Below are 14,986 nucleotides of genomic sequence, written 5' to 3'. Positions count from 1 at the left end.
TCCTGAGAAACAGGGACACTGCTTGGCTTCACACTGATGCTCCTTGTTTCTCAGTCATTAAATTGAAAAAAATGTGAAGTAGAAATTTACTTCCAAAATAGAGCTGTCCTCCTTAGGAATTTGCTTCAGTGGGGACTGTGAGATATTCTCTCTGTAATGATTTATATTACAAAAATAGCTCTGCCCTATGTCTGCAAACAGTTAGAAATGTGAGCCTGGAAAAGCAATCTAGCAGCTAACTCCTCAGCCCTAGAGCTTAAATAAACCAGTCATAAACAAAATGAATTACAAAAGCAACTGAAGAACTGAACTTCCCTATAAATACAACGTCCTCTCCTCGGAAGTCTGAAAATACTCTAGGATTTTTAGCCTGACCCAAAGGCTGCTGCATCCAGGATTTTCTGGCCTCAAAGCAGGGAGTGAGTTCCAGAGCAGCAGAGTTTCAGTGGCTGTGCCAAGCAGGGTCACAGAGCTCCCATCCCCACTGCAAAATGAGGTCCTTGAGAGACCACGACCAAAAATTCCCATTTACACACCTGACCTAGCAGTCCCCGTGCCCCTTCCACGCGTCCTGCTGGTGCCACTGGCTCACACCAGTGACCCTGTGAGAAGCCACCGAGGGCTCTGGAATGGAGCATGAGCTCACTGGGCGGTGACAGCTCCTCCAGGGACAGCTTTCCTCTGAGCAGGAACTGGGATTGGCACATAACACACGGTGCTCGCTTCCTCGGAGCCCGCATGCCCTTTGGCTGTGGTTTTTATCTCTGTTTACTATTGAAAAAGCTTTAGCAGATTATGCTGTGTCATTCAGTTCCCTGCCAGAGTGGATGTCAGAGAAACTAGAAAGTGTGTGAGTGCAAAAGAAGTAGCTGTAATTTTTTGTGGCACACAGGCAAGGTCATTACAAATTATATGAGGCAATGAGGATGTGAGGATTTTAGATCAAATTTAACTGCTTTATCTGGAGACTTGAGAAAAGAGAAAAATGTGCTTTTTACTGATATTACCAATTAGGGAGCTGCCAGGTGGCCATTTAATAGCCCAGATGTGCTCCAGGATGCAGCATCAGCAGAGGCTGTGTGTGCAGTGGAGCAGGGGAGAGCTTTCCAGGGCACAGCACCAGGCAGCTCCTCCTGGCTATGGCAGTGACTCAGGTCTGGGAGATGTGACAGGAGAGGGAGCCCAGGCTGGGAAATGCAATCCATAAAGGGATGAGAGCTTAGGAAAATTGCAGAGAAGGAGAGAAATGCAATGAAATCACAGAGCAGTTGGCCCCTGGCAATGGTGCCCTGAGTCCACATCACACAGACACACAGGTGTCCCTGGTGCTGCTGGGCTGATTTAGAGGCAGATGAGAGCAAAGGCTGGGTGAGTCATGGAAATGGGTTGCAGCACCTTCCCCTTTTGTCACTAGCTGGACTCTGTGTCTGTCACACTGATGTCAGCCCAGTTCCTGCTGGAAACTGCATCATCACTGGCACAAGATCAGCTGCTGTGACTCTCTCGTGCCTCAAGGGACCAGAGCCTGAGACAGAGGCACTGGAGCCCAGGCTTCTTGCTGATCCCTGAAGTACACCAGGAATGATGTAGGAGAGGGGGGTAACCTTCCACTACAGACTGAGCTGTCTGGGCACGACGCCCAGTGAGAATTTGGGAGAAAGGATTGAAGCGAGCAGCACGTGAGCCTGGGAGGCAGCCAGCAGGGCTGAGCCTGCAGCTCTGCCATCAGCAGGAGGCACAGAGCTCAGCTCAGCTCACTCCAGGCACTCCCTGCCCCTGCCACGGAGTCAGTCATAGAGCTGGAATAAATACAGGTCCCTGTGGCAAAGCCAAAGCTAATCCTTGCTGCTGACAGACTGGGAGAGAGGGTTGTAGGAAACAGTCCTGCTCCTGGTTCCCCAGAACTTCTTGAATAAAACCTCCTGCATTTGTCCCTTCAGCGTACAAACCCAAAGCAGAAAAAAGCCTCAAAATCACACAAGGGAAGAAACTGCATTGCCATGAAGCCTGTAAAGAGACAAATGTTGCTAGAGATGGTTCTGAAGAGTTAATTGCAGGTACCTTTATTGGAGGGATGCTGCTGTGAGGAAATGAAGTCAATTCTGTAAGGACAAGAGAAGCTGGACCTTTATCAGCTGCCACCAGCAGTGGAGAAGCACCAGCTACAGTGGCTTGCCATTTATAAAAACATCTGGAGATAAGAAGCTTATTTTTTTGGCAGAGTGGTAGCTGGCTATTCCAGCAAGCTCAAGTGGTGGCAATAAGGATTTGGCAAAAGAACAGGAGAGGAAGACAACACCTCATCTTAACCTTGCATAGCCTCTGTTCTTCTTGCTTCCCCCTTGCAGCAGGAAGCACTGTGAGCTGCTTTAGCAGGATTCAAATGGAAATGCTCAGAAATAGCCATCAGACTGCCTTCCTTTGCTTTCTTTACTTTTTCAGAGTGATGCTCTTTTCTCTTAACTTTCAGGCACAAAGAGGCTGAAAGTCTTTGGGTAGGTTTGGGCATGGCACAGCATTTTGAACACCAACATCCCTGGTTTGGTTTGTCTGGGAAGCTGCTGAGCTGATTTTGCTGCTTGCTGGGCTGGTTGTAACGACTCGAGTGCGTGCTTTGGATGGAGCTGATGTTATTCCCAGTGTGTATTAGTAAGAATAGAAATCTGCCATAAAATCATGTTCTGCAAAAGCAGTATTCATTTCCTCGTTTTCTGCTTTAAAATATCCTGCATTTGCAAGCCTGGCCATCTGCATCACAGCCATTACATGTGGGAAGTATGGAATGTGTCTTATCACACACAGAGCGTGCACAGCAAAGGACATCCAAAGGTTATGTTGTCATCACGTCAAATGGATCTGTTTATTCTGCGTGCTGGAGGAGCAGAGCTTAATCAGAGCATCAGCCATATGCAGATTTGAAATTAGATTTTACAATAACCACCTGTCTACTGTTTTGAATCCTTGTCATATTCCTTGGGTTACAGAATGTGTGTGCTGGGAGAAAATCATCTAAAAGCCTTCATGGCATGATGTAAAAAGCACTTAAATGCATGTTTATGTATGAGTGTGCAAGGGGAGCACATGCATCTCATGGCTTTGTGCTACAAAGCTGCTGCCAAAGCTGTGAAGGGGAAAAGAGGGCATTCCTTTCATGTAAAAATCAATAGTATTGGTGACTCCCCACATAAACTTCTTTTGCTCTTCTTTTTTGGCTCATAATTTTTATATGTGTCAGCCAAAAAGTCACTGTGAAGTGATGCAGCATTTGATCTTTCTCTTCTGTAAGTTTTTAAAGGAATAAGTACAAACATGCACATAATGTTTGTGTAGTGCCTGCCACAGTTTTGTGACTCACAGCATTCTGCCTTTAAGGAGTCAAAAAAAAAAAAATCTGTCTGAAAGCTTAAGCCTCTCTCCTCATTATGTTGCAATATATAAAAAAAAGAAAATCTGTGCATTTGGTTATTGCAAGCTGCATCAAGGCAGTCATGAAAAGAGCAACAATAGTCAAAGTAATGGTTGACATTTTAAACACTGGCACTTGGAAAGAAGTGGAATTAAAAAGAATTGCAGAGCAAAATTGACAAATAACTTGTACCACCACTTAATCATATGCTCAAAACTGCCTGAAACAAGCAAGCACTACAGGCTTTTTTCTTGCTTATCTCCACTGTGATAATTATTCTTCTAAAGCAGTAGCTGCTCTCCCTGGGGAAACAGAGAGTTCATTTTTTTTAAAATTCAGAGTATTGGCCCTTCCCACGGAAGTCAATGGCAGTTTTTCATTGAATTCAACGAGAACTTAAAAGGGCCATTAAATGAGATCAGTAATGCAAGAGCTTTCCAAAGACATCCTGGCCCAGATGCTCCCTCCCTACCACAGGGAGCAGCAGTCACCAGTGCTCTTAGGCTGGCCAATGCCTGAAGCTGTAGCGTCCCCTTCTCCAGAGCAGGAGATGCTTTCAGCACTCACCACAGTGCGCTGAAATGTGGTGACTCAGAGCTGTGTTGAGTCAGGGAGGTGCCCTGGCTGCCCAGCTGGGCTGAGGTGAAGCTGCTGCCTCTCTGCCTCTGTCCAGGGTTTAGTGTGAATCTCAATGTACCAGGAAGGTGCCAGAAGTGTGGCCTGAGCTTCCTCCAAAGCCGAGGGCTTTGTTTACACCATGATGCTGGGATGGCAAAAAAGCTCCACTTTTCCTGTGCTTTGCCTTTCAAGAGTTTGACCTCAGGGATGTTTTGCTGCTTGAGTTCTCCAGGTCCAGCCACCCCCGTGGTGGGATTTGCCCATTGCTGGACCACGTTCCCTCCCACCCTGCCTCTGGCTGGACCCAAGACATCAGGCAGGCACAGGATGCTCACTGAGCTCTGTGGGTTACCAGCTCACTCCTCGCTCCAGCTCCTCGCCTCAGCTGGGGAAGGTGTGACTTTGTACGTTTTGACTTTGCTCATTCAAGCTCACAAAACAACCGCATGTCTCCTGAAACTCAGGTGTGTTTTCTCATCCAGCGAACTCTTCGCGGCAAGGCGCTGCCGTGGAATCGCTTTATGAGCCGCGGCCACCGCTGCCCCGCCGTGCCTCGGCTCCACCGGCGCCTCCCGCGCCGTGTCCCGGGGGCCAGGAGGGCTCCGCATCCCTGAATTTCCGCGCGGGGCCCTCTGGAGGTCAGTGTTCGCCCGCGCTGCGCCGGACCTGTTGCGGGCCCGCGGAGGCTCCGCGGGCAGGGCCGGGCCGGGGGGAGCCGCCCGCCCGCTCCGAGCGCCGGCCCCGCGCCCGCCGCCCGCCCCATCGCCCGCGGGGGCGGCGGGGCCCGCGCTGCGCTGCCCGTGCCGGTGCCCGTGCCCGTACCGGTGCCCGTGCCGGTGCCCGCGCGGCCGCGGAGCCGCCGCTGCCCGGGGCCGGCCCCGTCCCCCCGCCCGGGGCGGCGCCGCTGCGGCGCGGGTGGGGCCGCGGGCGGAGGCGCCGTGCGCGCCCGCGGAGCCCCGCGGAGCCATGGCGTACATCCAGGTGCGTGCGGAGCGGGCCGGCGGCGGTCCCCGGGGATGGGGGGGTCTCTGGGGCGGCTGCTGAACGGGAGCGGGGCCCCCCCGAGCTCCGCGCCCGGTGCGGGTGCGCAACTTCGGGTTAACTTCTGGGGAGGAGTTCCCGGAGGCGACAGCAGCCCCCGGCGAGGGGCCAGGCGGGGCCGGGGCGGCAGCGGGGCCGGCAGCTGTTGATAGCGGGGCACCGGAGCAGGAGAGGATCCCCGCGGGGCTGGCGAGCAGCCCTCGGGCCTCTCTTTGCTGGGGGAGCGGGATGGCCCCGGGGACGGGGAAGCCGGTCCCGGTCCCGCACAGGGATTTATTGGAGGGAGGAGGATGCTGACCCCGCGGGCAGGCTGAGATGCATGGGCCGCCCCGGGCTGGGCACGGTCCTGCGGGCGGGGGGCACCGGCGGGGTGTGGGGGGCTGCGGGCTGGAGCCCGGGCTGGGCCGTGATGGATGGATGGGCTCTCCCTGCTCTGGGGGGCTGAATTTTTGTCCAGCTGGTCAGACCCTGAGCGACCCCCGAGCCTCCCGCTTCCCAGGCATTGCCCCGAGCGCAGCCGCCCGGTTCGCGATGAACCGGAGCCGGGGGGGAATCTCCAGCCGGGCGGGCGCTGGTTCCGACCCCGCTACCGACGCCGGCCGTGCCCCGTCCCGCGGGGCCGTGTCCGCTCCGCCCGCCCCGCCGTGCCCGGCGCTCCCCTCCCTGAGCCGCCGCCCCGGGAGCGGGGATGCTGCGGGCGCTGTCCCGGAGCCGGGCTGGAGCGGCCGCGGGTGGAGCCCGCCCGAGATGTCTGAGGGGCTCGGGGCTCCCGGCGCCCCCCGGCTCGGCGGGGTCTCCAGTGGGGCCGGGCAGGCCTCCCGTCGGGGCCCGTGGGTACAGGGGGGATGCGGAGCAGGGCATCAGCAGCACCCCGTTACCCCACACCGGTGCCAGTCATGGTGGGGGGTGTGTGGCTGAGGGGACCGCACTGTCCCCAGGCTGTGCTGTCCACTGCTGATGGAGCTTGTGAGCCTTTCCTGGGGTCTCACTGCGCTCTGTGACCAGCGAGGACCCCACCCTGCTGCAGCATCCCCGGGGGCACTGCCACGCTGGGTTGTTGTCACTGCTCTGAGGACCTGGCAGGGATTGGTGGCTCTGCTAACCTGGAGCAGGTACCCCCACCCAGGGGCCCTGCAGCAGGTGGTGGGGATGGAGCCCTGCCCCCAGGCTCGCCCTTGGTGAGGGTTCACTCGTGCTGGAGACTCCATCTGGCCTGTTCTGTGCTCGGCCAGTTGGGATGACGTGGCACAGCATGATGGTGCCTCCCTGACCCCGGAGACGGAGCTGTTCTCCAGGGGTTGCTGAGCACACGGCAGCTGCTGTGCTCCCGGGCATCCCCCAGCGCCAGCCCGCTGCCACAGCCTTCCCCAGACCTGAGTCCTTCCCCAAACCCATGTCCTTCCCCACAGCCCTGTCCCTCCCCAGACCTGAGTCCTTCCCCAAGCCCTGGTCCTTCCCCAGACCCCTGTCCTTCCCCAGACCCCTGTCCTTCCCCACATCCCTGTCCTTCCCCAGCCCTGCCCCCCGTGCCTGGTGCCAGCGAGGTGGGGGACCAGGTGGTTGTGTTTGCTTTCCTTTCATCGGCCCCTGCATTTCAGCTGCTGTTGACTTGTTTACCTCTCCAGCACCATCACACTCAGTCCTTACCCCTGTCCTCCCATTTGGGGGTGGCCAACGGCTCGTTCTGTCCCGGTACTGTGGGATGGCTGTGTCCCCTAAGGATGACTGTGTGCCCTTGGGATGGCCATGTGCCCTCGGGGCTGGTGGCACACAGGGCTGGCCTCCTGTGACCTGTGGTGGCCAGGAGGGCTCTTGGCTCTGAGCCTGCCGTGTCCCTGTGGGCTGTTTGGAAAATCCCTCTCTTTGTGTGACACGTGCTCGGCCTTCGATCGCGTGGCACCGATCCAGCCGCTTTGTTTTAGAGCGATTTAAAAATCCTCCTTGCAGCTCTGCTAAACCACTGGAGCTTTGGCTGCAACTTTGCATTAATAAGGAATGATAAAGCCCTTTTAGCCATTTAGCATTTTCTTAAACAGCTGGCCCATGGGTATCTGTAATCACTGTCTTGTCTCATTGCACCACAGCTCTTCCAGTCTTTTAACTGCTCCTAACAAGTGCTGGCTTTTTTGACAAGCACTGGCTTCCAAGAAATTTAAAAGGAAGGCTTGCACCAAAACGTGCTCCATGGAAGAGTTCTTGGAACTAAAGGCAACTTCTGCATCCCAGCTTCTTCAGAAAAGGATGTTTGTGTCATGTCATGAGTGTGAAGCTAGGAACCAATTTCTACATTTGGAAGAGTAGGATGGAGTTTTTTGTGGGGGTTTTTTTGGGGTTTTATTTTGTATTGTTTTCTTCTGTGGTTTTGTATTGGTTTGGTGGTTTTTTTTAGGGATTCCCCATATACAAAGACAGCCAGAGCAAATAGGAAACTTTTAGACATTATCAAGGCAATGCAATAGATAAGACATTTCAGCAGGTATCAGAAATGCTAGCGAGTCTCCAAAGGAAATGAGTCCATTATATATGTATATAAAGTTCCCAGGGTGGCTTTGTGAATAAAAAACTGGTTTGTGATGCCTTCTTCCTTTGCTGTAGATTTTCCCTGTGCCTTGGGGGAGGTGGCTGCAGTGCAGATTTTTGAATGGGAATGTGGGACTCAAGCCTTTAACTTCTATCTTTTATGTTCTTCAAGTCACATCTGAGGATGAGGCTGAAGGTGCCAGAGATGTGTATGCAATGAAGAGTATTCAGTCTGTACCCCTTCCTAGAAATGTTGCTTTATTGAGTTGGCATTGGAACTCCATTGATATGGGCTGAATGTGGAGAAAAGCCTTTTTTTTTCTGCTGAAAAATTTGGATATGGTTTGCTGTCAGCAGCAAGTAGTTGCTGCAATTAGAGTCAGGTTACTAAAGAAAACAAAATAAGTGGTTGCATGTGATACCCATTGGTAAGAAGCAATGGGCAGGATTTTCATGCTTCAGAATGAGTTTGGGAGTTTTGATTGTGGGAAGGGAGGAGCAGAAGGAGCTTTGTAGGGAAGGATTGGAAATGGCAGAAGCTGATGCCCAGTCAGACCTCTCCTTCCTCTAACATCTACAAGGTACTTCAAACTCATCCCAGGCTGGGGCATGTAATGGCAGAAAATTTAAAGTTGTTTGAGCATTGCTAACTTGTTTTTGTCTTTTTCATTTTGCCCCCCTTTGCTTCATCCTGGATGTCTAAAAGGACAGTTGGAACCAATAAATGAGGTGAGTTAATCTGATGATTCACTCCCCGCTCTGTCTCCTTGCTCCATCCTGAGGGGATTGTCTCGTGTTTTCTGACTCTTTCCTGATGTCCTAGATATAAGTAATGCACTGCATTTTGGGCTGGTAATTTTTTGGTTTGCAGTGCCCAGATTTTGTTTATGGAAAGAAATGTGTGTTTTACTGTAGCAAAAGGCCATGTTCCAATGAAGTCTTCTCTGCAGATGAGGTTCCTCTGAGGAAACCCCTCCACGTGGTCCACACTCATGAATACTGCAAATGTCTGGAGTATTTTGGGGAGATAACCATGGAGAATCTCTCATACACTTTATTTCTGCAGTTTCTCAGGAGCATCTCAAGGTCACATTCAGCTGTAAAGCAGTTTGACCTGGGTGCAGGTGCTGTGCCCTTGTGGCTGTGTGTGTCCTACAGAGCCCTTGTGCTGCTTAATGAGCCCTCCCTGAGCAGCAGGAATTGGGGCTGGTGTGGGTGGGAAATGAGCTGAGGTTTGGCTCTCTGCTCCTCTCCAAGCAGAGCTTTGAAGTGGGGGGAAGGCTGTGGGGATGGTGTGGAAATGGGAACACAGGATGCTGCTGCTCCACTGGGGAGCTGACACAGCTCTGGTACAACTGGTGCTGCCATAAACCTGAGGAATGAGAGACTCTTCTGGGTCACCCATTCTTCTGAAAGATATCATTGAAGGCTCTTCATTAAATTAATCATGGTAGCAGAGCAGAAGCATGAGGATAGTGTGCTCTGGCTACCCCATTTTAGTGGTGAGTTTGTTGGGCTGTAATGCTCCATGTGTATGGATAGTACAAATATTACTGGGACATCTACAGGGATGAAGTGTGTTCACATTGCTGTGTTAATTAAATAGATCCTTGCTGGATTAAATTGAAGCTTTCACTTACCTTCTGGTAGTAATTCCTTCTGTTGTATGTTTGCTGATCTATTAGATTGTTGATGTGTGTGGAGGAATATGCATGTTTCCACTCCAACATATTGCTGTGCCACAGTGCTTTGTAAATCACCCTCTTGCCAACCTCCATAATAATACATTGCTACTAGAGGAGAAAATACCTGCAGAGAATGCTTATTTTCCTGCCTTGTTATGGCATCGTGGGGTTGGGCTGGTAACTGCAAAGCACTTGTCTGTTGGTATAGATGAAATAAATACAGTTCTTAATGTTCTGTTGCAGAAACACAAGCACAAATACAGCTGAGTGTTTTTCCCAATAGCCATTGATGGGCTGTAATCCTGTGCTCTGGTTTGCCATGGCTGCAGGGTCTGCTCGCTCGCCTCTCGGATCTCTTGCTGTGCCGCTGGACTTGCAGGAATTGTTGTCAGAAGTGCTTTGACTGCAGCTGTTGCCAAACAAATGAAGATGAAGTTGAAATCCTGGGGCCTTTCCCTGCTCAAACTCCAGCCTGGTTGTAAGTTTAGATGCATGATTTCCTGGCTTTGACCAAGAGTAGGGCTGCTCAGCTGGGATGAGAGAATTTATATGAATTGCAATGGGACACTCAGAGGATGCCACTTAGAGAGCAGGAACCTCCTGAGGTGGGAATGCTGACTACTCCTGGCATGGTGAAAAGGGCAGCTCTGTTAACTCAAATAGCAAGGTTAGTCTTTGTAAAAACTGTTTCTGATGGGTAGGACAGAAGTTGTTTTGTAAACTGGCAAAACAAGGATAGCTGGTTTAGCTGTGCCCCTTCTCTAAAGATACCTTTCATCTTCAGTCCTATTTCCTCTTCAAATGGACCAACCCTTTGGAGCACTTCAGCTTGGCTGAAATGCTGATGAGGTTGTGTATAAATACTTTCTTATCCTAGCATGAAGGTGGTTATCATACAGGCAGATGAAAGGCATGGCTCCTCTGTGCTCTGAAGGGGAAATTCATTTCAAGTTTCATTCAGCAGGACTTGATCTCCTGAGTCACCATAGTACTCATCAGAATTTCTTCTCAAATCATTAAGGAACCACAGCACCAGGACTTATCTGGAGCTTTGATTGGTGTGTTTGCAAATCCACTACAAAGGAAGTCAGCGAAGTCTTTCACTCCCTCTCAGCCAGGAGTCTGCAGCACAGGGGTGACCCTGTGGAGGCAGCAGTGGAGCCAGCGAGGGAGCAGAGCTCTCTGGTGTTTAGTGGCTGTTTTGTCAGCTGGGCTGGGCTTTGTGGAGCAGAGCCTTTGATGGACAGTGCTTCAGCACGTCTGGAACTTGTGGCATAGGAGAGCCCTGCTTATTGCATTGTGTGATGCTCGGGCTTTGGTACCTGGGCACTGAGGCACTCAGGTAATTTTATCTACTCCTGTGAGTCTGTGCTGTTGTTCTGTCTCAGCTCTGGAAGGGTCATGTCTTGGTGCTGCATGAAATAAATTTTCTCATGTTTAAATCTCAGTCTTGTCCACATACTCTTTTGAATTCAGGTAGAAAAGGATGGTAATTAATACTGAAGCAATAAAAATAGAGCTGTTCAGGATGTGTTAGAGTGGTTTTTAGATGTGGAGCAGCATATTTAAGAGTCTGATATATGCTCAGAAACTGATTCACCTGCAATTAATGGGGAATGGAAACAAAATCAATGCTAAATAGGAAAGCATCACGCACAGGAGAGCGCAGTGATGAGGCTGCAGTATTGGACGTGGAGAGGTTGGTGCAGGAGCAATTACATCTTGGGAACAAGGAGCTGGGCTTGAGGGGAGAGGGTGATTCAGAGCTTATCTGCTGTGCTGAGCAGCAGAAGGGACATCCTGTGTATTTTGGGGTGTGGGGTGATTGTTCCAGGGTGAAGTTTTTGACTCTTGGATTCTTCTGTCTGGCTAAAGGGCTGATGTGAGTGCTGGAGCCCTGTTCTTATCATCTCCAATCTCAGCTCTGTGGTGGCTTTGCAGATGAGTTGGACTTTGCCATGGGCAGAGACATGGAGACCTTTGGATTTGTAAGATGCTCTCTGCAGCCTGTATTGTCTCTCCCTGGTCCTGCTCCATCTGAGAGCCCCTACATGGAATGGCCATAAGCAGAGGACAACACTCTTTGGTGAAAAACAACCCAGTTCTTCAACCCTGCTGCACTTTGTGCTTCACCCACGGATGCTCACAGCCCTGGGAAGGGTCCCTGTGACCCCAGCCCAGGCCATTTTCCCACCTTTCCATCCAGCTCTGGGTGGTTTGGTGCAGTTTGTGATTTGGTTTGGGTCTCCCTGTTCTGCTCCATGCTGAGAGAAGGTGAATTCCCAGAGGTGAAGGCTGAGAGGGGCAGCAGGCACCAAAGAGGAGGGCACAGGACAGGAGCCTGGGTGCTGCCATGGCCCAGGGTCACTGCAGTCACCTCTCCTGTGACACCACTGCTCACCTGTGATCTCTGAGGGTGCCTGTGACACACAGCGGTGCATCAGCTGGACATGAGGCTCATTCATCTTGCTTGAAGATGCTGTGGGCTCCTCTTGAACTTGCATGGACCCAGAGTGGGGCCAGGCTCTGGGATAATAATGCTCTGTGCTTCCAGGGTGGTTTGCTGGAAAATGGTCAGGGAGCACAACAACTATTTAAGTGGGGAGGACAAAGGGAGAGAGGAGATAGGTCCTCTACTTCTCCCTAAGATGTGTTTGAGAGGAGAGGGGGAGAAAATGAGCCTGCAGAGGAACAAGGGTTCGGAAGATGAAGAGGAAAAGAAAGTAAAAGGCAGGAGCCAGATTTGGTATATTTTGTTTGCTGGCAAATAGGACACCCAAGCTTTTTGTGTGGAAATGATCCCATGTTGACTCAGAATTTAGAAACCAAAGAAGAATTCTGTTTTCACTGTGTTGATCTTATAGTTTTATATCTCTGTATGCGTTTTTGGGTGTAGGGAATGATCTCTGGAGTTAGATGAGTTAGTTACTCAGAGTAAGAATTTGGACTTGTTCTTAGAATAAGGTTTTTAATGTTTTTAAATGCTCAGAGATCCGTGTATACCAGTTGAACACCTCATTTTTTTTTTAATTTTCCTCTCTTATTTTTGGAGAGGGGAATTTTGTATTTAGTGGATTTCCCTACAAGGAAAAACAGGTTTGACGTCTCCTTATTTTTCATTTAGATGCATGCTTTGAATTTGGGAACAAATCAATTTATTGTATTCCTTGCTTGCAGCCTGGAAATGTTTTAAAAATAGATCTACGTTTTCAGCTGAGGTCTTTCCATCTTGCCTATGCTTCATGGGCCTGAGACACTGGTGTGATGTAGAATGCAATTTGTGCCTTCCTCACTTTCCTACCCACTCCCCAGGGGAAAACTGTTTTTATGGTCCTCATTGGTGAATGAGCAAACACATAAATGCCTGTGGTTAATGACCCATCCTTTTTATTTTGGCCCCAGGTTTTCCCTTTGGCAGCTCTGAGAAACCTCATTGTCCTGGAAATTCAGGAGTGGATGATAAAGCTGCAAGTTTAAGCCCTTCTTCTTGGGAGAATATGGATTTTTCTCACTTTCTGAATGTTTTGGCAGTGGCAGCATAGGGAAAAACCCCCAAACCTTCCTGCAATGAGTCCAGTTCAATGACCTGAGTGCGTGGTAACTTTTGTTATTTCATGAGGAGCACTTCCACCCTGGTCCTTGCAAAAATGGCCTGGGAATGAGGGTGGACGTTTGAGCTGCTTGTTATGGAATATTCTACACAAACCCCAAAGATAAACAGTGCACACTGTGGGACTGAATTGAAATCAGGACACGACTCCTCTTTCCAAAGGTTCAGATTAAACAGAAACAGAGCTGCTTTAACCAGAGCCAAAGTTTATTTGAGGAAAAATTATTGTGGCTCAGTAGCAATTTCCTTACTAAAGGTCATCTGTATGTTATTAACTCACTATTACGTTTACCCATTGTAGAACATCCTTAATGCCTCTCTTCCTGATTCCCTTTTCACCCTGCCTTGCTCTGTGCATTTGCTTCTCAAACACAAGCATATCCAAATGCCACCTGTGATTGTGTGGACCTGCATTTAGGCATGAAAAAGCTATTTGTGTTCTAAGTACTGATTATATATCAAACTGTATGGTTTGGACTGCCTTTAATGGGCTGCAGAGCTGTGCAAATATTGTACACCCCTCTTAGCAGAGGGTTTCGTTTCCATTATTAACAGATTTTTTTTTTTTTTTTAGTGTGGATGAGTTGTGTGAGTCTGACTTGGTGAAATTTGCATGGATCCTGCTGTGAACTTTGTGGCTTGGATAAGAATTTCCAGTTGGTTTTGGGGGTTGGTTTGTTTTCTTAATGCTTGTTGGGCTTTTATGCAAGTTTACTGCTTTCAGCAGAATATATCAATTGCTCTGCTCCAGTCATTGGTTACTAATGAAAATGATTCAATATATTTCATTTATACCCAGCTGAGTTGTGCACACAGAAAGGGTGGCTTGGAAGCAAAATTCACACAGAACTCCCCTTTGCTTTGCTCATTCTGTGCTGATGCTTTCCTTGTGATCTGCTGCTGTTTTCTGTCTGGTGGCCTGGCTGTTCTGCAGGATGCACCACACGTCACGGAGCCATTGTGTGATTCCATCTCCACCAGCAGCACTCCCTCTGAGCACACAGCTGCAGGCTTTACCTCCTGCAGTTGTCCTGGCTGCTCCTGCCCTGCTCTCAGCCAAAGCTGGGAGATCCTCACTTCTTTCAGGAGCCACTGCAGCTGGGACATGTTGCGGGTTTTAACCAGAATGTTGTTTTAGATAAAAACGACTTGTCTGTACGTGTATCTCCCCTTTCAGTTTGTTTAAATGTATATATTCTCTATGATGCCAGCCTTCTGTAGAGTCTTCTCCAAGGTGCTACAGAACTTGATTTGTCATTTAGATCCTGCCAAATTCCCTGCTCCCACCATCATCCCTGGGCAGTACAATTATTGTCTGCTGAGAACCACATCTGGTTTATAGAAGTGGATAAAAAGCAGCCAAATATTTTAAAAGGCATGCCAATAAATATCAAATAGTGAATTGTGTCTGCAAGATCAAGTTTTGAAACTTTACTGGCAAACCTGCAGTGTTTTACCAGGAGGTGTGTGGTAGGTTTGGGATCTCTGAACATGGTGATTTTCTGTGCTGGTTCCTTCCTAGTGAGGTCTGTGCTTCCAAAGTGTAGTTGTGAATTATAGCAGGAAGCTACTGTTTGAAGTTTGTGGGGTTTTGGTTTGATTTTTTTTTCCTTAGAGAGAAGTATAATATTGTGGGGGGATAGAATGTAAGAAAATGAAGATAGTGCAGAAGGTAATCTCACCCCTGAGGAGTTGCAGCTGTACTAATTACCAAGGATTGGGAACAGGCCTGCCCTTAACAGGCCACAGCTGTGTCCAATGAGGATGAGTGCTATAAAAGACTGGGTGAGCTGGGTGAGGAGAGAGCTTGTTGGCTGTGTTGTGAGGAGATGCCTATGAGAAATCACCAAGAAGGTATAGAATTTTTGCAATAAGATAACAGCATAATATTTCTGATCAACATCTGAGTTATATTTGCCTTAGTAGCCTCTGTCATGCTGAAATACTGATAAAACAGTTTGAAAGACAGGCAGAAAGGTCAAGAATCTGGTTTTTTACATAGATCTGAAGTCAGTTGCTCAGCCTTTTGCTTGCTAGACTGATCAGGAGATACCCCAGACTAGCCCAGAATGCCAGAGCACGTTGTTATCCTGTATATCCTCCTTG

The 14,986-nt window shown here is 49.7% G+C and overlaps 1 protein-coding gene across 1 annotated transcript in view; it reads left to right on the top strand.

Moving 5' to 3' along the window:
* Positions 1–4,951: 4,951 nt before the first annotated feature.
* Positions 4,952–14,986, top strand: part of SYT17 (synaptotagmin 17) — a 34,810-nt gene continuing 24,775 nt past the window's right edge. The window contains exons 1-3 of the mRNA XM_054270869.1: positions 4,952–5,005; positions 8,297–8,314; positions 9,600–9,748. Coding sequence (XP_054126844.1) covers positions 4,991–5,005; positions 8,297–8,314; positions 9,600–9,748 — 182 coding nt within the window. The 5' untranslated portion in view covers positions 4,952–4,990. The remainder of the gene's footprint in view (positions 5,006–8,296; positions 8,315–9,599; positions 9,749–14,986) is intronic.

The sequence above is a fragment of the Melozone crissalis genome, unplaced genomic scaffold, assembly GCF_028551555.1.
Source record: "Melozone crissalis strain CALT ecotype California unplaced genomic scaffold, PUWL_Pcris_2 ptg000012l_1, whole genome shotgun sequence".
Lineage (NCBI taxonomy): Eukaryota > Metazoa > Chordata > Aves > Passeriformes > Passerellidae > Melozone > Melozone crissalis.
The sequence above is the reverse complement of the archived record's forward strand: the minus strand, read 5'-3'. Positions and strand labels throughout refer to the sequence as shown.